This window comes from Caretta caretta, chromosome 1 (genome assembly GCF_965140235.1).
Source record: "Caretta caretta isolate rCarCar2 chromosome 1, rCarCar1.hap1, whole genome shotgun sequence".
NCBI classification, from domain to species: Eukaryota; Metazoa; Chordata; order Testudines; family Cheloniidae; genus Caretta; species Caretta caretta.
The window spans coordinates 268,331,313-268,359,035 of NC_134206.1; the positions used below are offsets into that span (position 1 = coordinate 268,331,313).

At 43.1% G+C, this 27,723-nt stretch overlaps 1 protein-coding gene across 15 annotated transcripts in view; it reads left to right on the plus strand.

The window, feature by feature from the left end:
- The window catches only part of ANKS1B (ankyrin repeat and sterile alpha motif domain containing 1B), a 770,082-nt gene extending 744,376 nt beyond the window's left edge, over positions 1 to 25,706 (plus strand). For 12 of the 15 annotated variants that reach the window (XM_048835480.2, XM_048835479.2, XM_048835476.2 and 9 more), the window contains 2 exons: positions 15,573 to 15,740; positions 23,863 to 25,706. In XM_048835480.2, coding sequence (XP_048691437.2) covers positions 15,573 to 15,740; positions 23,863 to 23,973 — 279 coding nt within the window. In that variant the 3' untranslated portion in view covers positions 23,974 to 25,706. The remainder of the gene's footprint in view (positions 1 to 15,572; positions 15,741 to 23,862) is intronic. The other 3 variants (XM_048835488.2, XM_048835486.2, XM_048835477.2) reach the window with 1 other exon arrangement.
- Positions 25,707 to 27,723: the final 2,017 nt, after the last annotated feature.

Consider the following 27,723-nt stretch of genomic DNA (forward strand, 5'->3'; position numbering starts at 1 on the left):
CAGCTGTTGATTGTAACTATCAGGTTTGGCACACAGCTTTCTCCAAAGCTATATAATACATACAGTTCCTTTAACTGGCTGCTATGGTAGTGGCTCATAAAAGTTCTTTACAAAAAGTTTGGTCACCCCTTCTGAAATCTCAGGGCACTACAAAGAAGTAAAAATCAAAATACTTTCAAACTCTGATCTATTTCCATGAAAACAACAACATATTGCACAATTGGACTGATGTACTTTATGCTTTTTGGGCTTATCCAACAAGCAGTTGAATAATTTGGCTCGATCCAGGAACGCACATAAGCTTAACTTGAAGCATGTGAGTAGTCCCATTGAAGCCAATGGCACTGCAAATCCTGGAAATGAATGCATGACTGAGCAAATGGTGTTGACAGGAGGGCCTTGGCTTCCTTGGCCCTGGAGTGCTGTTCCAGGAAGGAGAACTGCTGGAGGGAGATGGTCTAATGTGTGCATCTTCACACACTGACTCACCAACCTAGTGAGGAGGGCTTTAAACTAGGTTCAAAATGGGGAAGTAACAAAAGCTCACATATAGGTATTAAAAAAGACTACCTTAACAGAGGGCTAAATGTTGGGCGGGAAAAGGAAAATTACAATAGGGACATAGGAGCATCAATAGGATATCAGTGGGATATCTTAGGTATCTGTACACAAATACAAGGAAAATGGGGAATAAACAGGAAGAACTGGAAGTATTAGTCCATAAGATAAATTATGACTTAATGGCATCACAGACATTTGGTGGGATAAATCTCATGACTGGAATATTTGTATAGAGGGCTATAGTTTGTTAAGCAAGGACAGGCGGTGAAAAAGGAAGGAAGTGTTGCATTATTGTAGCAAAGTGAGACTAACGGTGGAGCTCCTCCTGCTGGTCATCTGGGAATTAGCTCTTTTTCCAGTGTACAGAGCGCCCTCTGCAGGCCGATGTCTCGCCTGCCACTGGCCCCGTGTGCATCCTGGATCCCAGTGCCCTTTACCTCAGGGTTCTGCCCTCTGCAGTATCCTTGCTCTGGGTCTCCCCTCCCAGGAGAACACCCATCCCTTTAAGCCTACCTTGCCTCAGTGGCTACTGCCAGTCATCATCTAGCCACCACTCACTGGGGCAGACTGCCGTGTAATGGCCACTCATCATTGGCAAAGAGGTAGGACCTGCTGCCTTTGCCTATCCTCGGGCTGCCCCTCCGCAGCCCCTCTACCTTTTGGCTTTAAACAAGGCCTGCAGCCTGGGGGTTTACCAGGCTGGAGCTCCCCTGCTCCCTTTGCCCTTCTCTAGCACTGCTCCGCTTCCGGTACCTTGCTCCCAGGCAGCTAGCTCTTCCCACTCCAGAGCTAGAGTGAGTCTCCTTCAGCTCCTGGCCCTCAGCTCTCTTATCAGGGCCAACTGGGCTGGCCATAGCTGTGGTCAGCCACTCCCTTAGCTGCTCTTTTTCCCTGTTCTCCTGGAGTGGGGCAGGCGCCCCCCTACAATTATACATTAAGAATAGACACACTTGTTCTGAGATTCAGAAGGAGGTGAGAGGCAGAGCAGCTGAAAGTCTCTGGGTTGAAGATAAAAGAGGAAAAACAGGACTGACATCGTGGTACGGGTCTTCAGACAACCAAATCAGGAGGAGGAGGTGGGTGATGCATTTCTATAACAAATAACAGAAATATCTAAAACAGAAGACCTGGTATTAATGGGAGACTTTGACGACACAGAATCTGTTAAAAAAGTAACGTAGTAAAACACAAAATGTCCAGTAAGTAAGTTCTTGGACTGTAGTGGGGACAACCTTTTGTTTCAGAAGGTGGAGGAGGTAACCGGAGAACAGCCATTTTAGATTTGATGCTAACTGACAGGGAGGAATTGGTTGTTAATCCTAAAGTGGAAGGCAATTTGGGTGAAAATGATCATGAAATGCTAGATTTCATGATTCTAAGGAAATGAAGGAGTGACAGCAGCAGAATAAGGTCAATGGACTTCAAAAAGGCAGACTCAGAGAACTGGTAGGTTAGGTCCCATGGGAAGGAAATATAAGGGGAAAAGAATTCAGGAGAGCTGGCAGTTTCAAAGAGACAATATTAACGGCGCAACAGCAAACTATCCCAGGGTGAAGGAGAGATGATAAGGCTAGTTAAGAGGCTGATATGGCTCCATCAGGAGTTCTTTAATGACTTGAAAATCAAAAAGGAATCCTATAAAAAGTGTAAACAAGGACAAATTGCTACGGATGAGTACAAAAGAATAGCATAAACATACAGGGACAGCATCAGAAAGGTTAAGGCACAAAATGAATTAACCTCGAAAGGGACATAAAATCCAAGAAGAAGAGATTCTATAATTAGTAGCAAAAGAAAGATGAAGGAAAGTGTAGGTTCTCTATTTAGCAGGGAAGGAAAACTAATAATGGACGACATCAAGAGGGCTAAGGTATTTAATGCCTATTTTCCTTCAGTCTTTACTAAAAGGGTTAAAGGTGACCAGATACTTAACACAATTAATATTAACAATAAGGGGGGCAGTAACACAAGCCAAAATAGGGATAGAACGGATTAAAGAATGTTCGGATAAATTACCTGTTTTGATGGCAATAGGACCTGATGAAAATCACCCTAGCATAATTAAGAACTTAGCTGAAGCAATCTCGGAACCGTTAGCAAATATCTTCAAGAATTCATGGAGGATGGGTGAGGTCCCAGAGGACTGAAGAAGGGCAAACATAGTATCTGTCTTTAAAAGGGGGAACAAAGATAACCCAGGGAATTATAGACCAGTCAGCCAGACTTCAATACCTGGAAAGGTACTGGAACAAATTATTATACCATAAATTTGTAAGCACCTAGAGGTTAATAGGGTTATAAGTAGTAGCCAACATGGATTTGTCAAGAACAAATTATGTCAAACTAGCCTAAGTTCCTCCTTTGACAGGATTACTGGCCTAGTAGATGGAGGGGAACCTGTAGATGTGATATATCTTGATATTTTTGTAAGCCTTTTGATACAGTCCCACACGACAGTCTAATAAGAAAACCAGGAAAATGTAGTCTAGAATAGATTAAATTACTATAAAATGAGTGCAAAACTGGTTGAAAGACCATATTCAAAGAGTAATTAGCTGTCAAAGTGGGGGGGTGTATCTAGTGGGGTCCTGCAGGAATCTTTCCTGGGTCCCATACTGGGTCAATATTTTCATTAACAACTTTGATTATGGAGTGGTGAGTATGATTATAATATTTGCAGATGACACAAGCTGAGTGGGCCTGCTAGGACTTTGGAGGACAGGATTAGAATTCAAAACAAAATGGTGAATAATCAATAATATGAAATTCAGCAAAGACAAGTGCAAAATACTGCACTTAGGGGTGAAAAAATCAAATGCACAACTATAAAATGCGAAATAAGTGGCTAGATAGTACTACTGCTGAAAAGGATCTGGGAGTTGTAGTAGATAACAAATTGAATAAGAGTCAACAATGTGATGCAGTTGCTAAAAAGGCTAATATAATTCAGGGGTATATTAATAGAAGTGTTGTACATAAGTCACCAGAGGTCATTGTCCCGCTCCACTTGGCACAAGTGGAGAACTGTGTCCGGTTTTGTGTACCATCCTTGAGAAAAGTTGTTGATAAATTGGAGAGAGTCCAGACGTACAAAAATGATAAAAAGTTTAGAAAACTTGACCTCTGAGAGAAGGTTAAAAAAAAAACTGGGCATGTTTAATCTTGAAAAAAAGAAGACCCAGGGAGAGGAGGTAAAAGTCTTCCGATGCATTAAGGTCTGTTATAAAGAGGGTGATCAATTGTTCCCTAAAGAGATGACCAGAAGTAATGGCCTTACGCTACTTCAAGAATGATTTAGGTTAGATAAATATTAGGACAAACTTTCTAACTGTAGCCATACATAAGCACTGGAATAGGCTGCGAAGGAAGGTTGTGGAATTCCGGTCGTTGGAGGTTTTTAAGAACAGGTTAGACAAAGACCTGCCAAGGATGCTGTAGATAGACTTGGTCCTGCCTCAGTGCAAGAGACTGGACTAGATGACCTTTGAGGTCCCTTCCAGCCCTACATTTCTATGATTGTGTGTGTTGAAGAGTTTTCCTGTATTGGGCCAGAGTGCTCAAAAATAAGTCGCTTGATCTTGCAATATTCTAAAAGTTATATGCTTAGATTTTTACAGTGTGTTCAATTAATTACACACTAGAAAAGCTGAGGGTGTAAAACTTTCTTTGCTAATATATGCAATGACATGAAAATGTTTGTATCACATGTTTACATTTACTTTGATAAAATATATTCTATATTTAAAGAGATCACATAGATAGCTGAACTACAAGGCTATACACCTCTCAAGAGATCTGAGGACACCATGGTAACTAGCTACCGCAGTGAATCTCAAGTGGTTTGTAAACTCATCAGAAAAAATGGTTACTAACTTTTCCGTATCTGTTGTTCTTAGAGATGTGTTGCACATGTCCATTCCAATGTAGGTGTGTGCGTGCCCCAAGCACAGTAGCCAGAAATTTTTTCCGTCAGTGGTACCCATGGGAGTGGCTCTGGCACCCTCTGGTGCCACACACTCATAGCGCTGGTATAAAGGGTCCAGCCGACCCCACACCTCCTTGGTTCCTTCTTTCCGGCCAATTCCAATAAATAGGGGTAGGAGTGCTGGAATGGACATGTGCAACGCATCTTGAAAAACAGTTACAGAAAGGTTTGTAACTGTTTTTTCTTCAAGTGATTGCACATGTCCATTCCAATGTAGGTGACTCCCAAGCAGTTACAAAGGAGGTGGGATCGGAGTTCATGGACGTGCTGATTGTAAAACAGCTCGAGCAAAACTGGCATTGTCCCTAGCCTGTTGAGTAATGGCGTGATGACTAGAGAACATATGCACTGATGACCAAGTCACCGCTCTGCAAATGTCCTGAGTAGGACTTAAGCCAGGAATGCTGATGATGCCTGCGCTCTCATGGAGTGGGTAGTCAGGATAGCTGGTGGCAGAACACCTGCCTGCTCATAACACGGATGAATGAATAATATGATCCACAACAAAAGTCTCTGAGCTGAGATAGGTAGACCTTTCATCCTTTCAGCAATCGCTATGAAGAGTTGGGTAGATCTATAGAATGGTTTTGACCTCTTTAAGGAACACTTGGGCACATCTAATGTCCAGTGTGAAGATGTTCCTCCCTAATCTCATGTGACTTTGGGTAGAAAACAGGTAGGAAGATTGCCTGATTACTGGGAAACTGGGAAACCACCTTCGGGAGGAAGCTGGGGTGAAGACGCAGCTGTACCTTATCCTTAAAATAAACTGTGCATGGAGATCCGACGTGAGGGCGTAGATCTCCGAGACCTTTCTGGCCGCAGTAATGGCCATTAAGAAAGTCACCTTCCATGAAAGGTATGACAAGGGACACATTGCCAATGGCTCATATATTTTGATAAGACCAGGTTTAAGTCCCACGGAAGGACGGGTTCTCATATTTGGGAGTATAGTCTTTCCAGGTCCTTGAGGAAATGAATGGATATCTGGTATGAAAAAACAGACCAGCTTACCACCAGGGGGGTGGAACACCGAAATCGCTGCAAGGTGGACCTTAATTGAGGGAATCGCTAGAAACCTCGCTGTTTCAGGCAAGGCAAATAGTCAAGAATGTCCTGCAGAGACAACTGCATGGGCAAGACTCCACTCTGGGAAGCCCATATGGAGAACTGTTTCCATTCTGAGAGGTACGTAGCCCTGTTGGAGGGCTTCCTGCTCCCTCAGACCACCTGGCAAACCTGCTCCAAGCAAGCCAGCTCTCTGGGATTTAGCCATGGAGCTTTCCAGGCCATCGGGTGGAGGGAGCTGAGGTTCAGGTGGACCAAACCGTGGTCCTGGGAGATCAGATTTGGATATAGAGGGAGCGGAATCGGAGCAGCCACAGAAAGGCCTAACAGTGTGGTGAACCAGTGCTTCAGGGGCACGCTGGGGCTATGAGAATGACCCGTGCCCGATCCCTCTTGATTTTTAGCAGAACATCATGCACTAGTGGGATGGGGGGAAAGCATAGAACAGGTGATCTGTCCATGGGAGCAAGAAGGCATCTGGGGGCAAACCCGGACTGTGGCCTCACAGGGAGCAAAACTGGTGATGCTTTCTGTTGTGCGTAGTTGCAATCAGATCTATCTGGGGAGTCCCCTATCACGGGAAAACATCCCTCGTGATGTCCAAGCAAAGTGACCACTTGTGGTGATTGGAGTAAGACCTGCTGAGGCAATATGCCAGTTCATTCTTCCCTCCAGGAAGGTGAATTGAGTGAGCTATTCAGAAGTCCAGTAAGAGGATAGCTTCCTTACACGGGGAAAGAGCGAGACCCTCCCTGCCTTTTGAGGTAGAACATGGCTGCAGTGTTGTTCATAAGCACCAGCCCAAAATGGAATGCTTTTCACAAATCTCTGCCATTGATTTGTTGCAAGAGCTCTTCTGGAGATCACAGGCTTTGAGTCTTGAGGTGCCCTAGGTGAGCTCCCTAGCCTAGCGCTGATGCGTCTAAGACCAGGGATATTGACGGATGGGGCTGTGAGAAGGGAATGCCCACGCAAACCACCAGTGTGTCCAGCCACCAACTGAGAGAGGCAAGAACCAGGGAAGGAATCATGAGGACCAAGTCCAGATGGTGGCGATTTGGCAAGTACACTGAAGCCAGCCATGTCTGAAGGGGCCTGAGGTGTAACTTTGCAAGCTGCACCACATATGTGCAAGGCCATGTGACCCAACAGCCTCAGACAAGAGTGGGCTGTTGTAATGAATGAGCTGGACTCCTTTACTACCTCCACTTGTATGCCCAACTTTTTGGCCACCCTATTCAGCAGCTCCTGGTGGGCCTTGTAGTCGTCCTGTGAAAGCAACACGCCCGTTCTCGACACAGCCTTGTCAGGAGAAGAGGAGGAGGAGGAGGAGGCCGGCACCGGCTGAGGGCACTCCTGCACTGACTGACTCTCATGACACCAGCTCCTGGTACTCGGTACCAGAGTCCAGATTGGACTCTGCCCAAAGGGGCGGCAGAGCCCTTCCCTTCCTTCAGAGGCCATTGAATAGGAGCACCTTGACTGCGGTCCCTGCACTGCGTCCCTGGCCTTCCAAAAAGGCCACTGCATGTGTACTAGCCCCTGCCAAGGAGGCCAAGTACCCGATGGCATTTCCTGGCTCCGGTTCACCACTGGAGCGTGCCAACTTGAGGAGTGTCGGGGTTGACTCCTGAATAAAAATTGCACAAATATGTAAAATTCTCAGAGTATATTGTGCATGTGTTCTTGAAGCACATTTCCCATGAATATAGATCAGTTAGATACATCAGAAACAATTCAGCTATGTCTGAACATACCGCTGTAGCTGTTAAGACAGGCAGTGTTGCTAAATGGTAAAAAGAAAGGTTTAATTATTTTAAATAGCTGTTCAAGGCATTTAGAAGAAATTTTAGTTTTCATTAAATGTTTCATAATTTCTTAATGCTTGAGATTTGATCTGAATAGGGACTAGAAAGAAAATTAAATTTATATTTAAAAATATTAGACCTTGGTCAACAAGATGTGTTATTAATTAAAGAGGGTGGAATTAATAAAAAGTGAACCAGCTAGAACTGCCCTGATCGAATCAATATGGATTATTAATTTCCCCAATCCTTTGAAAAGCTCATAATAGCTACAGTGTACTGTCTCTTGTCAATAAGGCTTAACCACAAACATGTAGAGTTTCAGGTGTAGTAGATATAATTCAGTTTTTCTCTGCCTTCCAAGTAGAGACTAGAGATTCAGGATAATTCCAGTATCTTCCTTACCATGGGGGTAGTACTAAATGCCATAAGCTCTTATAATAGCTATTTTAAGATGTACAGATAGACTTTCATGTCTGGCTGTTTTAACATAGTATTCTCCTGCTGTTTCTAATTCTCACCAGGGTGCCGCCTGTTCAAATATTCTCTCTGTGTTTTATTTTTTTCCTCAGGATGTAACATTTCTGATGCAAGCATAAGTGCCATCAAAAAAAAAGCTAAATAAGCACAACATAAACATACAGTAGATTGAGATCACTTTTTTCTATTTAAAGTACAGTACTTGTTTGTTCCTATGGTAGCTTGATCTTGCAAGCAGGTTTTTGCCCATAGAAACAATACAGTCCTGGGCTACATACCACATATATGAATAACTGCAGAAGGTGTTCTTATATTCAGCATATTACAATAGCTCTTTCCAGCAAATCCAACTGTATCAGTAGAAAAATGGGAATTTGTATTTATTTTTATTTCTAACAATACATTTTGACAACTACAAAATAAATATTATAGAGACACAATACTTTAAAATCAATAACTTTTTCTCCTCTTTTAACTTGCAAAAAAGGCTTCATCTAATTTCACATTTTCCTGGGGAGGAGAAATCAAATTTAATGTAAGGAGAGGTAAACTACAAGATTTGTTGATATTTAGTATTCAGGGGAGACTATGTGCAGCTTAGCACACTCACATACAGAGTAATGTTTCTGCATGAAAATACCCAAAACATCAGACTTTGAGAATATTGTACACAGGTAGGACCTGATTCATCAGTACAACAAAGGTTGCTTTGCACTGTCCAGTAGCACAAAGCAGCCCTAAACCTGGTTTCACTTGCCACTGAAGCACTTCCTGCTCCACAGAGGGATCCTCCAACAATAAAAAGTCACCATGGCAGATCCTATGCCAAACTCCAGTTCACAACAGGACACAGGCCCTTAATTCGGCTGGTCTGTGGCTCCTGGTGATAGAAAGCCGCCAGCACAGATCAGAACAGCTTTCAGCCTGCTCTAATTCATGCCAGACCAGACCAAAGCCTGCCCAACATAAAGCCACCTTCTCCTTCTTTTGCATCCCTCTAGACTTGCACTGAACACTCTTCGGCTGGATCAGAGAATTGGGACCTAGGTATATCCATATCATATGGAAAAGCAAGAGGAATGTTAAAGGTGATCTTCAAAAGGAAAAACTGGGCTTGTTCTGTTTCATTGCTTCATTATGATGGATAAAGACAGCCTGAAAAATGTATTAAAAAAAAAAAGTTTCCTGATTGCCTTCATATTAGAAATTCTGGGCTCGTCTGCCCTTGAAGATTCTATCATGGCTGAGAACTAGGCAAATTTTGAAATCCCAAGAGACAAGAAACTGAAAGTTAGCAGTTGAGCAGGGAAGGGATTTTTAGTCAATTATTTAAAACTCCACTGTACTTTTGTTGGTTTTGCCAACACTTATTTTAACTCCCATATTTGGGACACTGGATGGCCTTATTAACCTGCCCCCTTTCTACTGAGATGTGTTAGCTCACAGTAAGCTTTTAGAGGCACACACACACATCCAGAAAAGCTTATCTAGTAAAACCAGGCAGCATTCCACCACAGCAGTGAAGACCAGACTTGACAATTCTGAGCTGTAAGAAAAAGAATTGGGGGAAAAAATCTTTATGAAACAGAAGGAACGCTTCAGGTCCTCCTTATACACAAAAAAAAGAGGGGGGGGCCAAAAATCTTTATTTTTAACAAATTCTTTGCACATCACCGTTAATGGAAAATCTATAAAAACTAAAGATCACATGTATGATCTACTCTTACTTTAAATATCCTAGAAGCTTTAGTATAGCCTCATAAAAACGTTGTTAACACAGTGAAGATACAACAATAATATATGTAGTGCCATATGTAAACCTGTGAAACTTTCACACAATAAAAAGCACTTAATGTAATAAAACTAGGGCTGTCAATTAATCACAGTTAACTCATGCAACTAACACAAAAAAATTAATCGCGATTAATGGCACTTTTAATCGCACTGTTAAACAATGGAATACCAATTGAAATTTATTAAATATTTTTGGTTGTTTTTCTACATTTTCAAATGTATTGATTTCAGTTACAACACAGAATACAAAGTGTACAGTGCTCACTTTATATTATTTTTATTACAAATATTTGCAGTGTAAAAATGATAAACAAAGAAATAGTATTTTTCAGTTCATCTCATATAAGTACTGAAGTGCAATCTCTTTATTGTGAAAGTGCAATTTACAAATGTAGATTTTTTTTGGTTACATAATTTCACTCAAAAAACCAAAACAATGTAAAATTTCAGAGCCTACAAGTCCACTCAGTCCCACTTCTTGTTCAGCCAATTGCTAAGACAAACAAGTTTGTTTACATTTACGGAACATAACGCTGCGTGCTTCTGATTTACGTCACCTGAAAGGGAGAACAGGCATTTGCATGGCACTTTTGTAGCCGGCATTGGAAGGTATTTGCGTGCTAGATATGCTAAACATTCGTATGCCCCTTCATGCTTCAGCCACCATTCCAGAGGACATGCTTCTATGCTGCTGATGCTTGTTTTAAAAAAAAACCTATCTTAATTAGATTTGTGACTGAACTCCTTGTGGGAGAATTGTATGTCTCCTGCTCTGTTTTACCCACATTCTGCCATTTATTTCATGGTACAGCAATCTCAGATGATGATCCAGCACATGTTGTTCATTTTAAGAACACTTACACTGCAGATTTGATAAAACACAAAGAACGTACCAATGTGAGATTTGTAAAGATAGCTACAGCACTCGACCCAAGGTTTAAGAATCTGAAGTGACTTCCAAAATCTGAGAGGGACAAACTGTGGAGCATGCTTTCAGAAGTCTTAAAAAGAGCAACACTCTGATGTGGAAACTACAGAACACAAACCACCAAAAAAGAAAATCAGTGATGGCATCTGATTCAGATGATGAAAATGAATATGCGTTGGTCTGCACTGCTTTGGATTGTTATCGAGCAGAACCCCTTATCAGCATGGACATATGTCCTCTGGAAGGTGGTTGACGCATGAAAGGACATATGAATCTTTAGCGCATCTGGCACGTAAATATCTTGCATCACCGTCTACAACAGTGCCATGCAAACATCTGTTGTCACTTTCAGGTGACATTGTAAACAAGACGTGGGCAGCATTATCTCCTGCAAATGTAAAGAAACTTGTTTATCTGAGCAATTGGCTGAACAAGAAGTAGGACTGAGTGGACTTGTAGGGTCTAAAGTTTTACATGGTTTTATTTTTGAGTGCAGTTTTTTATACATAATTCTACATTTTTAAGTTCAACTTTCATGATAAAGAGATTGAACTACATTATTTGTATTAGGCGAATTGAAAAATACTATTTATGTTGTTTTTACTGTGCAAATATTTGTAATAAAAATAATATAAAGTGAGTACTGTACACTTTGTATTCTGTGTTGTAATTGAAATCAATATATTTGAAAATGTAGAAAACATCCAAAAATATTTAAATAAATGGTATTCTATTATTCTTTAACAGTGCGATTAAACGCAATTAATTTTTTTAATCGCTTGACAGTCCTAAATAAAACAAATATAAAATAGTAGTAGAACAATCAGAATACAAGTGACAGGAGACTATTGGGCCAGGCTGGCATGCTGAAGCATGTATGCATTACAACTTGAACTTTAAAAAAAGAAAAACAAGACAATCCACCTCTTCTGAATTTCTTTGTGATGTCCTGGACATACCCTGGCAGGATTAACTTACTTACTTTCCTCCTCGACCATCCTTGGGCGAAGGGTAGGCCACCAGCCATTGCAGGAGTCCAAGTAGCGCATGGGTCCAACAGCTTTGCTTCCTTTCCAGGGAGCCTGAAAGGGGCTGTGGGGGCAGAAGGCCTCCACAGATATTGGGGGATCCACTGATTTTTCAGTGCTGAACCTCCTTGGTCATGCCACTGGGAGCAAACCTATGTCCTCCACAAACACCCCAAGTGGAAACTCTGCAAGGGAACCTTGTGGCATTTCCACTCCCCTACTCAGGTGTAGCACATGTAAGGCACCCATATTGGGCAACTTCAATACAGTATTCCCATTCCAGTATTGAATACACACTGTAAATGAGAAATCCCCAAAACTAACCCAGTTTGTATCTAGATTTTTTTTTTGCAGTTGAGTTTTCCTGTTTTAAAGATCACCAGAAGCCTGAAGACTCTTAATTCCACTGCATCCTTGCCTCGTTTCAAGGTGCTTTCTAATTTAATAGATCATGTCTGACTCCTTTCCCACTTACAGACATAATATTCTTTAATGCAATATGGTCCATTCTCTCTACTAGGATATATTTGAACATATTTACTAGGCACACCTATGTTCACATGTGACTACTGCATGTCAAGCGCCTCTGTGGATTATTCAGGTTCTGGGCATGACTGTTGTCCCACTATATAATGTGATCCCTTGAAGTATTTTTAACTACTACTGGAGTTTTAACTACCCAGACTACCTGGACATTTCTTCTGTCGTCGCACGGCACATTCTATGTTCCCGTCTGCTCTGTCATCTCATAATTATCCAGTGCAGACTGTGTCCCGATGACCTCGTATGCCAGGTTGTAAAGTGCATTATCACAATGCTGCTGGACTTACTTTTCCAGGACCATTATTCTACCCCGTCCCGTCAACTTATTCCTTATCAATATATAATCTTTACTACAATTAATCCAATCTTGCGGGGCAGTGTGCTGTCATGTTACTACAGCAGTGCAGGATGTGTCTCTAAAGTCTTCATCTTGTGACATTAGCATAGGCACTCCGTTGGGAGTCATAAAATGTGTCATTCTATACATTTGTGGCAAATATGACCGATGGGTTTCTCAATTTGTCGCCTATGTTCAGCTGGATTCACGCTAGATTGGCATAATGATCCCTTTAGGCCTTAAAATCTGTGAATTTTTTGCGGCAAACTACATCTGCAGCACTGACCAATTCTGAGCAGGTTTCCCTAAGTCAAGTGGTTGGCCCTACTCTTGTCAGTTCAGGTAGGTGATTTCAGTGTCAAAGGTATGAAACCTTGAGCAGCTTGTGGTGGTAGATGTGATCATAGCAACTGTGATGAACTGAGAAAAAGTCTGTGTTATTTCTTATGAATGCCATGGTTGAGTTGGTTTCTCTGTTCAATTTCTGTCTTGCTGCCTACTTGAATGCAAAGGGTTAAGACAGACTGGAGCTTGAGGTTGGCTTAGGGGCAGGAACCACAACAAGTACTAAGATTTAAGACAGCTTCAGGTACACACTCTCAAAGCAGCTAAGAGAACAATGACTGGGCCCTCTTCTAGGGGGAGAAGTTACCTAGCTGGCTCCATCCAGTTTAGAATGTCTTTACTCTGCCCAAGGCTAAGCCTGGGAACAAAGGAAACCTGAAACCCCAAGGATCCTAGAAAAGGGAAGGTGACCGTGAGTGAGCTGGGAGAACTGGCCCTAGGTGTGTCAATGAAAAAGCTGACACACTGGAAGAACTCATTCACAGGCAGGAGAAGTATGCGGCATGAAGTGTAGGCTAGATCTCCCATCTCAGAGATAGGAAATAAGACAGACCTTCTTGAGCTATAGATATAACGGTTAAGATTAGGTAAGGAAATATGCATATAAGTCTCTTTGTTCTTTTAAATCCACTTCGCGGGGCACTTTGTACATTTTGGCAAAATAAATCCTGCTTCGTTTTAAATAAGCTATTTCTGTATCACTGCAAACATATGCTGTTACAGCATGATTGACAACTAGGGGGGGTGTAACCCAGAGACCAAGTCAGAAAGTGTTTGGCTCATGAGATCCCATCCCAAACAGAAGTGAAGGCATGGGCCTGTCACTTGAAAAAAGTGCACTCAGTGGATTGGAAAAGGGTCTTAGCAGGGACAGCCTACCCAGGGACCTTGACAGCAGCTGATCACATTTGGATGGACAAATTAAAAAGTAAATTTTTCTATCTAGTCTATCACTGGACAGTGACCAAAGCTGGTTTTATAATGAGCCAAATGCAAATCTGGGACCCAGTTACAATGAACCTAATCATTTGCATGGATGCAACTGTCACATAAGGCAGTGGGAATTGCACCTGTGCAACTGATGGAGTAATTGGCCCCTTTCGTTAGCTGAAATGATTGGAGGTGCACCTGCTTTCAGAAGGTCTGAATTTGGTACACTGTTCCTAAAGTGGGTGTTACAAGAGCATGAGAGAAAATACCTTCACGACGACAGTGGGGGTTTAGCTTATGGCTTGAAGTAAGGAGATAGGATAAAATTATACTGTCTAACTAGTGAAGGGCAGATTTTATACTTATGCAAATCTTGTATGGCTTCATTGTTTTTTTACAAACTAGAAACATACACACGGTTAGCTGAAGGATTCACTAACCTATTCAGTGAGCTTGTGCAAATGTATGGCTTTGCATCAAAGTCATGTGTGATTGATTTAGCATGGTTTCAACCTGAAACTGAATGAAGCATGGTGGTTTCCACTAAATTTCACTTTGAGATTTGGGTTTTGTGCATATCTGAAGCTCAAAGGTTCCACAGGGAAGCTGAACCGACATTACTCAAAACCAAAGGAAATGGTCACACTAATCCCTTAAATCCAAATGTCCAAGTTTCACAACTTTTTGAGCAAGCAGCTATTTTAACAAATATTCTATCCTACATTTTGCATATACTCAATGAATGAGCACTCGTATTATTCTAGTTATGCAGTCACCCAGTGGTCTTATTCTAGTAGAATCTGACTTCTTTGGTAACAAACACACAACGATGTACAGTAACCTCCCAGGATTCTCTGATGTTCTAGTTCTAAATGAGAATTTGAACACCCAAGAGCCCTTTGGCCAGTTCCTGCAAAAGACAAAGCCTGAGAATGTGGCTCACGGCATTTTCAACTTGCAGCGCAGTAAAGTGAAGGGTGCACTTGTAACCATTTTCCTTTAGATTTTCTGGAAATGCTCACTGAAGTTGAGTTCCCTCCTGCTCCTTTGCTATTCTCTGATAGTGCAGCACAGAGTGTTCAGAGACACAAGAAAAGGGAAGTAATGACTCAAACTGCAGATTTTGAAAGAGGGCATGTCGGGAGATCAGGCTTGAAGCAGAGCTGGGTAAAATGTTAAAGAAATAATGGAACAAGATGGGTGGCATCTTGAAGGCGAGTCAATCAAGGTTACCTGGGGGATGATGCACACAGACTTGGTTGAGGAAGCATGTGATTTGGCTCACCCTCCCCTTCCACTGGCTCAGTTCTGTGATCTGTCACTAAAATAAAACTTACAGGAATTTCCCTTGAATTATCATGCTGGAACACAGAATGAAGCCACAGAGAAGAAATACAAGAACATCAATTTATGTATTGGTAATGTGGTGTCAGGAGGCCACACTGACCTAATCTGGTCACCTGTTTTAATGTTTAGCAATTGAGAGATTGTGTACAATAATTGAATAATGCCTTTTATGAAGGCAAATCACACTTTGATTGCCCTTTGATAGATATACATTGAATCACAGATGTTGAAGATACACTGAAGATGGCCTGCTAGATCTTTTCTATTTGTATTATTAATATATTTATATGGTAGCATTGACTTGTACATTACAGGCATGTAAAAGTCTACCCCACAGCACTAGGCAGGATTGTCCGTAATTAATATTCATAAATGCTAATTTATCCTAACTCTAATTTTGAATGTTTTGTTGTTGTTCCAGAATTTAGCCTATGAAATAATTCTAACACTTGGACAGGCATTCGAGGTAGCCTACCAGCTCGCACTACAAGCACGAAAAGGAGGCCATTCTTCAACCCTCCCAGAAAGCTTTGAAAATAAACCCACCAAACCAATTCCAAAACCACGTGTTAGTATTCGAAAGTCTGTGGTAAGTAGCAAATAGGAAAATCAAAACCCAGCTATACAAAAAAATACATTGGCATGAATTTGATAGTAGTTTACATATTTGTTTGGTCAGAAAAGCACCCCCCAAGACAAGCTAGGCCGCATCCATCACTCCAAAGACAGTCTGCAAGGAGTTGTAGAATCTCAGCATGCCAACAATTTGTAACACTTTATCTCAGACCCTTCCACTCTAAGAAGTTGTGTATGTAGTACGAGTCAGGCATCTCTTATGCTGTTATTCCACTGCTTGACATGTTTCAGTGTTTATTTCCATGTGTAATGTAGCTGTTTTAAATGCCATGGACTACAATCAGCTCTGATTTACAACCTGTGCGATCACATTGACTTCACTGAGATTGCGACAAGGTGTAAATCAACACAAAATGTAGCTTGATGTATTTTATCCCTTTTTTTTAAACTTTGACACTAATATGAGACCATAACATTGATATGTTCATCTTTAGAAACTAACCAAAAACCAGTCCTCTGAGGACAATAATTAGCACAATAATCCTGTTGTGTCTTCTAACTGAGTGCCTTTGACTTCCCCCAATACAGTATCACTGCAGATGCAAATCAATGATTGGCAAGTTTTGAAAGCACAGAATTTTGGTTCAGATAAGGCCTCTGACAACTGAATCCTAATTTGACTTGACTGAACTTTCAATTATCTTCCTTTTCCTTTCTTCATATTCTATCCTTTCTTCCTATTCTATTTTTTTACATTTCTCCTCCCATCAGAACCAGCTCATTCTCCTTTCTTCCTGTCTTTTGACCCTCAACAGTCTCCCTGCTTTCAAAGCTCCTCTTCTCTGGAATCCACCCCGCCTTTCTAATATTTTCTCCATAAGCCCAAACAGGTTCCCTGACCTGATCTCCCTCTTCACAATTCCTAACAAAATCACGATCTATAGTGACATTCCACTTAAGAAGGAAAGGTCTTCAGTCTCATCTTTGGGTATTGGTTGAACTAGTCAAATATTATTTGGAGCATGTAGAACTTAAAGATGTCCCAGAATTCATTGGCCCCCACCACACACACAACTTCTTTCCTGGAAACTTGGAAAAGAGCTAGAAATTGTGAGACTTAAAGACAGTCTGCCGTCCAAGAGATTGCTAAAATCTAGTCTGAGTATAGTCAGGAATTGTCCAACTAAAGAGTCAATCAAAAAATGCTGACTTGCTTAAATATTTCACAAAAACACTTTGGATTCAATTAATTTTTGTCAAATTATGGATACGGTTCTACTGGGAACAGTGGGCTTCAAAAGTCCATGGTTCCTGGGCAACCATGCGGTCTGGTCTGGGTCCAGGGACCCCAGGGCTTCCAGGCTCCCTGTAGTGGAGCAGGAAATCCTGGAAGTCCCAGCTTTAACTGGGATTCAGCTCCTAGCTTCAGCAGCGGGGAGCCTGAAAGCCCTAAAATCCTTGCTTGAGCTAGGGCTCTGAGGTTCGAGGCTCCCTGCTGCTGCAGTCAGGAGCATGGCATCCCTGGGAGCCATAGCACAAGATGTGGCTCTCAAGGTCTAGGCTCCCACAACTGCAGCAGGCAACCTGAAAGTTCTGAGAGCCCCAGCTTATTTGGGAGTCGGGGGTTTTCAGGCTCCTTGAGACTGAGCTGGACTCCCAGCCAGCTGGACTCCCACCACCACCAGTTAGCGCCACTGGCTGCAGGAATGGGAGTTGGGCAGGTCAGGGAGCCAGCTGGCCTGGGAGCTTGGAAGCCTTGGGGTTCCTACCCCAGGAGCACTCTGCATGGCATGGCTGCCCCAGATCCATGGCTATCAGAATCCCCAGCTGCTGCTGACATGATTCATGTCAGTTCTACTGGTGGCCACCACTCAATAGCAGCAGTGAAACTGACCCATCGAAATCAGGCTGAAACTAATGTCAGAATTTCTTGTGAACTGGAAAGTCTGAAATTTGGTCAGCTCTAATACTGAAGTCTCAAAAGATCTAATAAGCATCTGTCAGGACTGAAAAGAAAGCAACCACATTTCTAACCTAAAATAAAAATGGTTTAGATATAGTTTGTTTTTTGGTGAAGTTATTTCATCTAAACTGATACTCCTTCCCAAATGAAGGCCAGATGGAACGATCAGCATGGCTAGAACATATATGTTATTAATTTAACTCAATTTAAAACTCCCTTCTGAAGTGTGTAAATGGCACAGAGGTATTGTTCTCTTGGACTGCTTGTTCCTATGCATATTCCACGGTGAGTATGCATGCACTCCATGTGCATGAAGCCAGAGAAATGTGAAAGTCAAGTCCGTTGGTCCGCACATACGTCCCTGGCTATCCTCGTGCCTCCAACTGAGGAGATAAAAGATGGGCTGGGGCAACTACCTCCCCAGTTCCTTCTCACCGCCACGTAGTCCGGTGTGGAACCTCCAGAGTCCAAAGCTTTGGATTTCTCCTTTTTCTGGGAATATGAGTACATATCTGTAAATAGTGTTCATAGTTCTAGAGTTTTAAAGTTTGTATCTGATCATTTTAGTGTTTCAGAGTTACTTAGTTAGCCTCCCTGATCTGGGGGTACCGCATTATGTCCAGGACTCTCAGCTTCAAAATTTGGGCTTCCTGCCCGCGATTCTTCTTAATCAGCATTGACCACCCAACCTGTTTGTAGTGCCTCAGGGACACCCACATCATGGCAAGGTGTAATACCTGCCCTTCATTCCCCTGCCAGACCCAGGAAGTGTGGTAACTTCACCTTAGGAAGCATCTAATAGAAAAGGCCATGAAGCCTCAGTCAGACCCAGGCCAGGGAACTTCCGCCCCCCCCTCCCCCCCCGCCACCCCCTGCCCCAATATCAGATTGACTCAGCAAGGAGTGCACCTCCTGCCACAAGGTCCAAGTCCAAAGCGAAGGGGTCTACCCCCATAGATCCTTCAGTGACGTCTTGTCAGGTGAGCTGGGAGAATTCCCATAAGCAGGAGGCTAAGTCTTCCTCCAAACCTACTTCAAAGAAGTCAGATTCATCGCTGCCTAAACTGAGCAAGCTCAGACCAAGAGAACTTAGTGTGTCCCAAACCATGACAAGAAAGCCCTCAAGTCAAGGGCGTCCACGAGCACTGGATTGTGATCGAGGACACTGGTGCCTCTGGTATCCCCCAAACAGAAACCGTGGGATCCACCAGCACCGATGAAGACCAATCACCAAGAGCATTACCCACAGTACCATCTTTGTCTTCAATAGCTGAGGCACAGACTGTGGTTTGGGTGGCCAGGACCTTTCTCACTCCAGGAAGAGCTGAAACCTACACTCCTCCTGAGCATATTTTCACTTTCCCCCAGACCCAGAGTCTCCCACTCCATTGGGTCCCACCCTCTTGAGAGAGGTTATAAATCTACCAGGGGCAGAGGTGCCAACTTCCCCAGTTTCCAGGGGGTGCTTGACCCCTGGTCCCCCCAGGCCCCACCCACACTGCACCCTTTCCCCCAAGCCCCCACCCCGCCCCAACTCTTCCTGCCCCACCCCTGCCCCATTCCCAGCCCTGGCCCCAGACCCACTCCCAGCTACAGCCTCAGCCTCAACCCCCTTTACCCTGTCTGCATCTCCCACTCTGAGTCACACCCCTGCTCCTGGCCCCAGTTGGGTGGGGGCATGGACAGCAGTAAGGGGGGGCATGACCCTGAAAAGTTTGGGGACCACTGCACTAGAACAGTCTCAAGCAAGAAGTGGAATATTTCTTACAGTGAGGAATGATAGAGTGGATTGCTCTGCAGTACTAAGGGGGTGGTTTTTACTTGCCATACTGCCTAATACCCAAAAAGAAGGACGGTTGGAGATCCAGTCTGGACCTCTGCCATCTCAACCTCTTTATTCACAAACTCAAGTTCCTTATAGAGATGTTGGCATCTATAATTCCATCCCTGGAAAAGGACATGTGGTTTACAGCTCTTGACATGGACGCCTACTTTCGTGTGGACATCCACCCTGCTCACAGACACTTTCTCAGATAGATTCATGGTGGGCTCTGATCACTTTCAATACAGAGTACTCCTTTTCAGCACTGCTACCTCCCCAGGGTAGTTACCAAGGTGTTTTCTGTAGTAGAAGACTATATGAGACATTGTGCCTACACCATCATCTGCATTTTGACAATTGGCTCCAGGTCATGCCAAGAGGCCCGTACATTGACTTCGACAATGCTGCAACTCCTCTCTTCTTTGGGGCATCAGCGGAAATGCTGGAAAAAAATCCATCATCACCCCTACATTGAATTTATACTTCATTGAGGCTTCCTTAAATTCATCCATGGCCAGGGCTTACCTGTTTAGGACAGGTTTCAGCTATGAACACTATTATGGACCAGGTCATAAGCAACCCACGAGTGCCTATCAGGACCTGTCTCTGTTTCCTAGGCCATATAGCCTCATGCACTTATGTCATGCTATTTGCAAGACTCTACCCTCATTGCCTACAAGCATGGCTCCAAGCTATGTACTTGCCAAACCGACAATCCATGAACACCACAGTGACTGATCCCACCAAAGTGAAACTGTCGCTGTTATGGTGGAAGAATCCCCACCAGGTATGTGTTGGTATTCCCTTCCTCGCCTCTGCACCGGACAGGATGATCATTACCTTTGGGTTGGGGATTGCACATGGACAAACATAAAGCACAAGGCACCTGGACATCTCGAGAATCCAGGATGCACATCAATGTTCTAAAGCCATGAACAGTTTTAAGGACTTGCAAAGCCTTTCTCCTGGTCATTCAAAGTCACTGTGTCTTCATAATGTTGGACAACATCACAACTGTCTTTTACATCCAACAGGGAGGAGCGAGATCCATCTCCCATGTGCAGAAGCTGTCAGTCTGTGGAACTGGTGCATCAGCAATCAGATTACCCTGTCAGCAGTCTACCTACCAGGAAACCAGGAATGTGCTAGTGGACTCTCTCAGCAGACACTTTTCTGTCGATCACAAGTAGGACTTACATGACTCTGTGATGAACAATATTCTCATTCTCTGGGAGACCCCCCACCAGGGACTTGTTGACCTACCGAACAAACATGGAATGCAACATTTACTGTTCCAGACGAGCCATAGGTTGCCACTCACAGGATGATGTTCTGCTGCTTCCATGGTCAAACCATCTGAATTATGCCTTCCCTATGCCACTACTACTCCTGTCTCGAGTTTTGCACAAGATTCAGCAGGACAGGGCACAAGTCCCCATCTGGCCCAGAGAGTTTTTGTTCCTGAACCTCCTACACATGTTGTCTCGGGCACTGATCATTATTCCAACATTCTTGATCTCCTGATCCAGAGGAACAGCAAGATCAAGTATCCCAACACACATCTGCTTCATCTCAGAGCCTGGTTTTTGGATGGGCATCATCCTTAGAGCGATCATGTTCTGAACCTGTACAGAACATCCTTTTTAACAATAGGAAGGATTCCACTAGGAAATGTTGCCTAGCCAAGTGGAAGCGTTCTTCTGTCTGAGCACATAAACGATACACACCCCTAGAAGCTACAGGTATTACTCTCATTCTGGACTGTATCCTTTCCATAAAGACAGCAGATTTATCCGTCAGCTCCTTATGGGTCCACTTGGTGGCAATCAGTGCATAAGAACAGAAGAATGGCCATACTGGGTTAGACCAAAGGTCCATCCAGCCCAGTATCCTGTCTACCGACAGTGATCAATGACAGGTGACCCAGAGGGAGTGAACCTAACAGGTAATGATTAGTGATCTCTCTCCTGCCATCCATCTCCACCCTCTGACAAACAGAAGCTAGGGACACCATTCCTTATCCATCCTGGCTAATAGCCATGAATGGACTTAGCCTCCATGAATTTATCCAGTTCTCTTTTAAACCCTGTTATAGAGTGGGGAGAGTAGGGGATCCAAGGCCCACCCTTCCCCCACCAGGTTCTGAACCAGGGCCCTTCAAAACCAAGTATCCTGACACCGGGTTCAGGTCCCAATACCCCCAGGCACATTCCCTGAGTCGCGTCCTAGTCTCGTCCCAGTCCCTCCGGTGTTGTTTCCAGGGTTGGATGTGGGATCCCTCTCAATTTCCCTCTGCTTCATCCCTGGCAGCTCCTCCACTGGCAACAGCAACTCATCCCCTTCTGTTCCTGTAGTTGACTGGCTTCCCATGGTGCAGCTAGGAGATTCAGCCCCGGCAACTTGGAGTCCCAGTGGCTTCCCAGCAGGAGGCTGCTGCACACAACCGCTCTCCTCCTCAGCCAGCCCCGACTGGGTTGAGCTGCTCCCTTTTGAATGCTCCATCCACTGGGAGCCTGCCCAGCAAGGGTGATGGGGGATGGCCTCTTGGACACAGATCAGTTCATTAACAGGGAACTATTGATCAGTCAGTCTGACTTCGATACCTAGGAAGCTACTCGAGCAGTGCACAAAACATCCAATTGGTGAATACCTGCAGGATGAAGAGGTAATCACCACCAGCCAGTATGGATTTACCAAGAACAAATCATGCCAAACCAGCTTGATTTCCTTCTTTGCCAGGGTACCTGATTTGGTGAATAGGGGGAATGCTGGGGACATAGTATACCTGGAATTCAGCAAGGGTGTTTGGCACAGGCTCACATGACACACTCTGAGAAGAAAGCTGGAGAAATGCAGGCTGGACAGAACTACTATTCAGTGAATACATATGTGGTGAAACAACCCCAAACAAAGAGTAGCTATTAATGGAATGAGGTCAGATTGCCCTCCACTTTCACAGGGCTCTTCGATCTTCTCACACCCACTGACGAGCAGATTCTGGAAAAGCCTTATCAGAACCTTTCCATCTTTTTAAAAAAGAAAAAAAAAGATACTTCTCAATGGGACTTGAACCTTGTTCTCTCAGTACTCACCAAGGCTCCTTTTGAATTATTAGCTTCTTGCTCCATGTCTCTCTCATGTCCATGAAGGGTGCATTCCTGGTAGCCATCACCTCAGCCAGATGAGCTTGGAGTGCTGAGGGCGGATCCTCCTTTCATTATATTCCATAAGGACAAAGTTTCATTATGTTTACACCCTAAATTCACCCCCAAAGTAGTCTCTGAGTTTCACCTGAACCAGACAATTCACTTACCTGTGTACTTCCCAAAATCACACACATACTCAGAAGAAAAGAAGGTCAGGGGTCAGGATATAAAAAAAAAAAAATCTCAAAATGGATCTCAGGCTGTATTTTGCTCTATCAGCTGTCTAATCTTCTCCCACCTCCTGGGGTAAGAACTCATTCCACAAGAGCACAAGCAATGTCTATGGCATCGCTTCAAGAGGTGCCTTTACTCAACATCTGTAAATCAGCTATGTGGAGCTCTGTCCACATGTTTGCGAGACTCTGCTTTGGTATAGGACTCCTCTGCTGATGCATCTTTTGGAATGGCAGTCCTTCATTCGGCTCTGCCACCTATAGCCTCACAACCTCCTCCTAGTTGAGTACTGCTTGTCAGTCGCCCACAGTGCAATACACTTAAGAACCAGCATGCGAAGAAGAGGTTACTTACCTTATAATAGCTGCAGGTTCTTCGAGATGTGTGGTACTTTTCTGTATTCCACTATCCACCCTCCTTCCCCTTTGTTTTGGATCGTCTGTTTTGTGGTAGAGAAGGAAATGGAGAGGTGGTCAGTTTGCCCCGCTCTTTATTTCCTTGGTTGGAGGTAGGAAGTGAGCCAGGGTGCATGCGTGGATGGAAGGATGTTGCTGTCAAAATTCTCCAGCTCTGGGCACATGAAGCACATGTGCACCCACAGAGAACTACAGATAGGGACCACCCATCTCAAAGAACCTCCACTTACTATAAGGTAATTAACTTGCAGTTTTGTGATGTGTGACAGAATGCTTTGCTTTGTAAAAGATTATCTTAAGAAAGAAAAATGTTTGGCCACTGGTGCTGTCATCTGGCTCTATATTAAAAAAGGTTAGAGCACATCTCAGGATCAAGCCGTTAATAAAGCTTAGTTATAAGTAAGCTATGGTCCTGTACAGATTTCTCTGTGATGGTAAAACCATGGGATTTATTCTATGACCTCTTCAGCAGACGCAAAACTAGTATGTGAGATGTTTTGTACAAAAGTGCTGATCCAGTTAAGTGTGTGAATTTATTTGTATTTGTTTTAAAGCAGATAGATCCATCTGAACAAAAGACTCTTGCCAATCTACCATGGATTGTAGAACCTGGACAAGAAGCCAAAAGAGGAATTAATACCAAGTATGAAACTACAATTTTCTGATACAAAACAGTCCTCTGGTTCTTGTTGTGCCTTGCACTCCAAGTAGTCACAGCACAGCCTTTCCTTTACGGCAACATTTCAATCCAGTAGAGAGGAAGACTGCACTGTAAGAGTGGCCTTGTAACTAACTAAAAAAGGCTGGTAATTATTTCTTCCTGCAGCACTGACAGGAGAATGACACTATGTGAAGACTTTTAAATTACAGTCTGCAAGGAGAGTGAGGAAATATTTTTCAAGCAGTCCTCTTGTAACTCCGCCACAGTGCTTTCTTTGATTTCTTATTTTAGGATTCTACTTTTTAAAAAGTTCTCTAAACTAACATTAATGCTGCCTATGAGTATGGCATTTGGTTGGTTATTTAAATCCTGGCCGGTTTTAATTGAAATAGAATTATTAAATACAATATTTGTGAAACCCCTGAACTCCTAAGAATTAATTACTCTTTATTGTATTAAAATAATAATAAAATAACAAGAAATTAGTTACCCCAATTTCTGTATGTGCTGGTTTTATATGTAATCATTAGTGTCCTTTGATCCTCTTAAAAAAATAACCTATCACAGTGTGACAAAGGATGAGAATTTTATGATTAGTTAAAAAGAGGAATGAATAATGCACAGAAAATGTGTCTTGTATTAGATATTTTTATGGAAAAGAATGCTATGGGAGAACATAGAAATATTTATGGGAGATGAAGTCAGATTAACTATGAAAGATTTTGTTTATTTTAAAGTTGACTAAACAATTGCTACTGTACCTTTAGCAAAATATCAATGGTGGATGCACTAGTTGGTTCATCTGATGGGAGCAGAATCGAAGCAGACTAGTCATTGTCTACAACAATTTACACAGTTTATTGTTGCTTTAGTCATGAATTCTACTAGTATTTTTTAAAATCTTAACAGCGGTTCTAGAGAACATAATCAAAACTACAGATTTTGCTATCAAGGTTTCTGTCAAAGAAAGCTTGTTTGAGAGAAGAAGTTCTACTGCAGACATTTTTCTAAATAAAAAAAAGAAAGAGAAAAAAATTCCAAAGTAATAAAACTGTTTTCATTAAACAAAAATGGTTAAGCATTTGCTTGATGAAATGAAATTTACTTACATTTTCTTTCAAGTGTTTTAATTTTTTTAATGTCTGTGGAGTATTTGTATAATACCATAATGTATATTTATGTAGAACTGAATTATAACGGTGCAAATATCATTATAGGAGAAAAATGACATTTTAATGTATATCGTTCTATCCAGTCAAATTGTGAATCATTTTGAAGTTCATTATAGAGATATTGATAAATTGTGTGGTTGTCTTAATGTTTTTTTATTATTATTATTTCATATCTATCTGAGCTTTTCAATTACAATCATCAATTGGTGAATTCCAAAAATGGATAACTGGACTTGGTTTAAAATTGATAATTGTATATGGTTTAATTAAGCCTATAGCTCTGAGTAATGAAAACCTTTTAATACAGTATTCAATTTACTTGAACAAATAGTTCCTTGTATATATTTTGCTTATTCACTGTTGATATGTATGTAGTAAATTGACAGTAAAAATAACTGAAAAATATGGTACCAAAAGGAAAATTGTATAGGAACGAAGTAAATAAGAGCCTCACTGCAACAAATATATGTAAATATGCTTGGGCTTCCAGTTATAAATTTTGTAATTTTGTCATTTTATTTATATCCTATAAAAGCACACAAAATAAAATGAAGTTGTACAGTCACTACGGCTTTGTGCATCCTTCTGTTATGCTTGTAGCACATAAAGGGCCTGTTCTGAAGTCCAGTGAACTTAGTGCAAGTACTCCTTTTGAAGTCAATGGGTTTTGCATCAGACAGAGCGTTCAAGGGGAAAATGTGCATGCATACACAGGGTCACACATTCTGTTGACTAAAGTTTACACAATTTTTGTGTTAGGGGCCCAGTTTTAGTTAAACGTTTTACCCTTTTAAATGTACTGGTTCTCAGGTACATCGCTGAGCCACCAACTGGCTATCCCACCCTGAGAGAGGCACAGAGGTGGGGGTTGTTGGAACATATTGACTGCAGATGTAGGAGGTACAGGGTGACCAGATTTTCAAGCTGAAAAACCAGGATGCCTGTCATACAGGATGGGGACAAGGCAGGAGGAGTGTTTTAGTGGGGGGTTCTGTCTAGATGCAAGCAAAAGGATTTGGGAAGGGATGGAGCAGGATGCGGGCATGATTGATTGGTGGCAGGGTGAACAGTTATCAGGGAGGCTCGGTGGGTGCCAGGTATGGCGGATGGGTGGGTGCCAGATATCCAGGCTGGCTTGATGAGAGGTTGGATTTCTGCCAGACAGACTTGAGCGCTGGAGGGTGACTGGCTGGCTAGAAGGCAGAGTGGGTAAAAGGCTGCTGGGAGGGTAGGGTCTGAGGCTAGGAGAGAGGCAGGAAGGCAAGTTCAATTAATGAATGATGGTGACTCTCTCAATTCTGTAAGTGAGGATAGGAGGCAAAGGCAGGAGTTCGTAGCTCTAGGGCATGAGCCCATTCACAGGGACTTTTGGAGGAAACATTATATCTCCTGAACACTTACTCCCAGGGTTTGGGGTGGGAAAAGTAGGAGAAGGGTGTTACCATGCCCCGCATTTTCTAGCAAGCCCTTTGAAGGCCCCCACTTGGCAGAGTTTACCTATGCTCAGGGGTTCCTTGTGCGCGTTTGGCAAGGCTTCACTAGAGCACAGAGAACCACCTGCTGGGACCTGGCACATTAGTTACCAGCTGGGCCTTATCTCCTGTAGCTTGTGTGAGAAGGCAATAGCCCTTCCTCTAAAAAGCCTGATGTTCTGGAAGATTGTGGGATAATGCCCCTTTCATGGGTTCCCCCTCCCCCACAAGAATGAAGATGGGGAGAGGTGAGCAGCCACAGCCAGCAAACAACAGTGTGTGGAAAGCCACCATGCTTTGAGAATCCCAAGGTAAGAGGAGAGTTTGGGAACACACTCAGGCCACTTTTGAGGGACTGAGAATCTCAGGATTTGGCGGCACTGCCAGGAGTAACTTGGATACAGCGCTGGGTGAGTTGACAAAAACTGGGGGGGGGGGGGGGGGAAGCAGTCATAATGAGGTAAGCAGGGGAGATGCTGGGTTTGAGGTAGCCACTTGGATGTGGCAGACTGGAGCAAGCAGATGGAAGCTGCTAGAATGACAGAGCTTGAGGAGGGAGCAAGCTGCTAGGGGTTAGTTTTGAGACAGTAGGGAGCTGCTGTGGTGCAGAAACAGAGTGATCTTTGGGAGGCAGGAGTGGAGGCAGGGTGTTAGGCTTGCGAGGAGGCAGGGTGCCAGTTTGGAGCTGGGTGAGGGAAGGTTATAGGCATGATCACTGGGGCCCAGATCCACTAGGTGGTACTAGGTGCCGGTGTGATTAGAACCGTGTTGGTGCGTAAACTCGGCAACTACATTTTCAGGGTCAAAGTTCCCTGGGTGCCAAAGTTTCTACCGTTGGGCAAGTGCAGTGGTACCTCCCTCTAGGCATCAGAGCACCTACCTCCTGCCTAAGCCCCGGTGTGTTGTGTGAACCAGGCATTCCTCATTCCACCTGGGGGCCCAAACCACAAGGCATGCTCAGAGCTTGCCTACAAGATTGGGTCCCATTCAAAACATGAAAAAGAGGTGGTGGGCCTGCGCACCATATAACTTAGCTCACTGGTAGCACCCTCAGCTGGGGTGTGGAAGACAGGTTCAATTCTCCCTATCTACCTGATGCAGAAAAAAGAT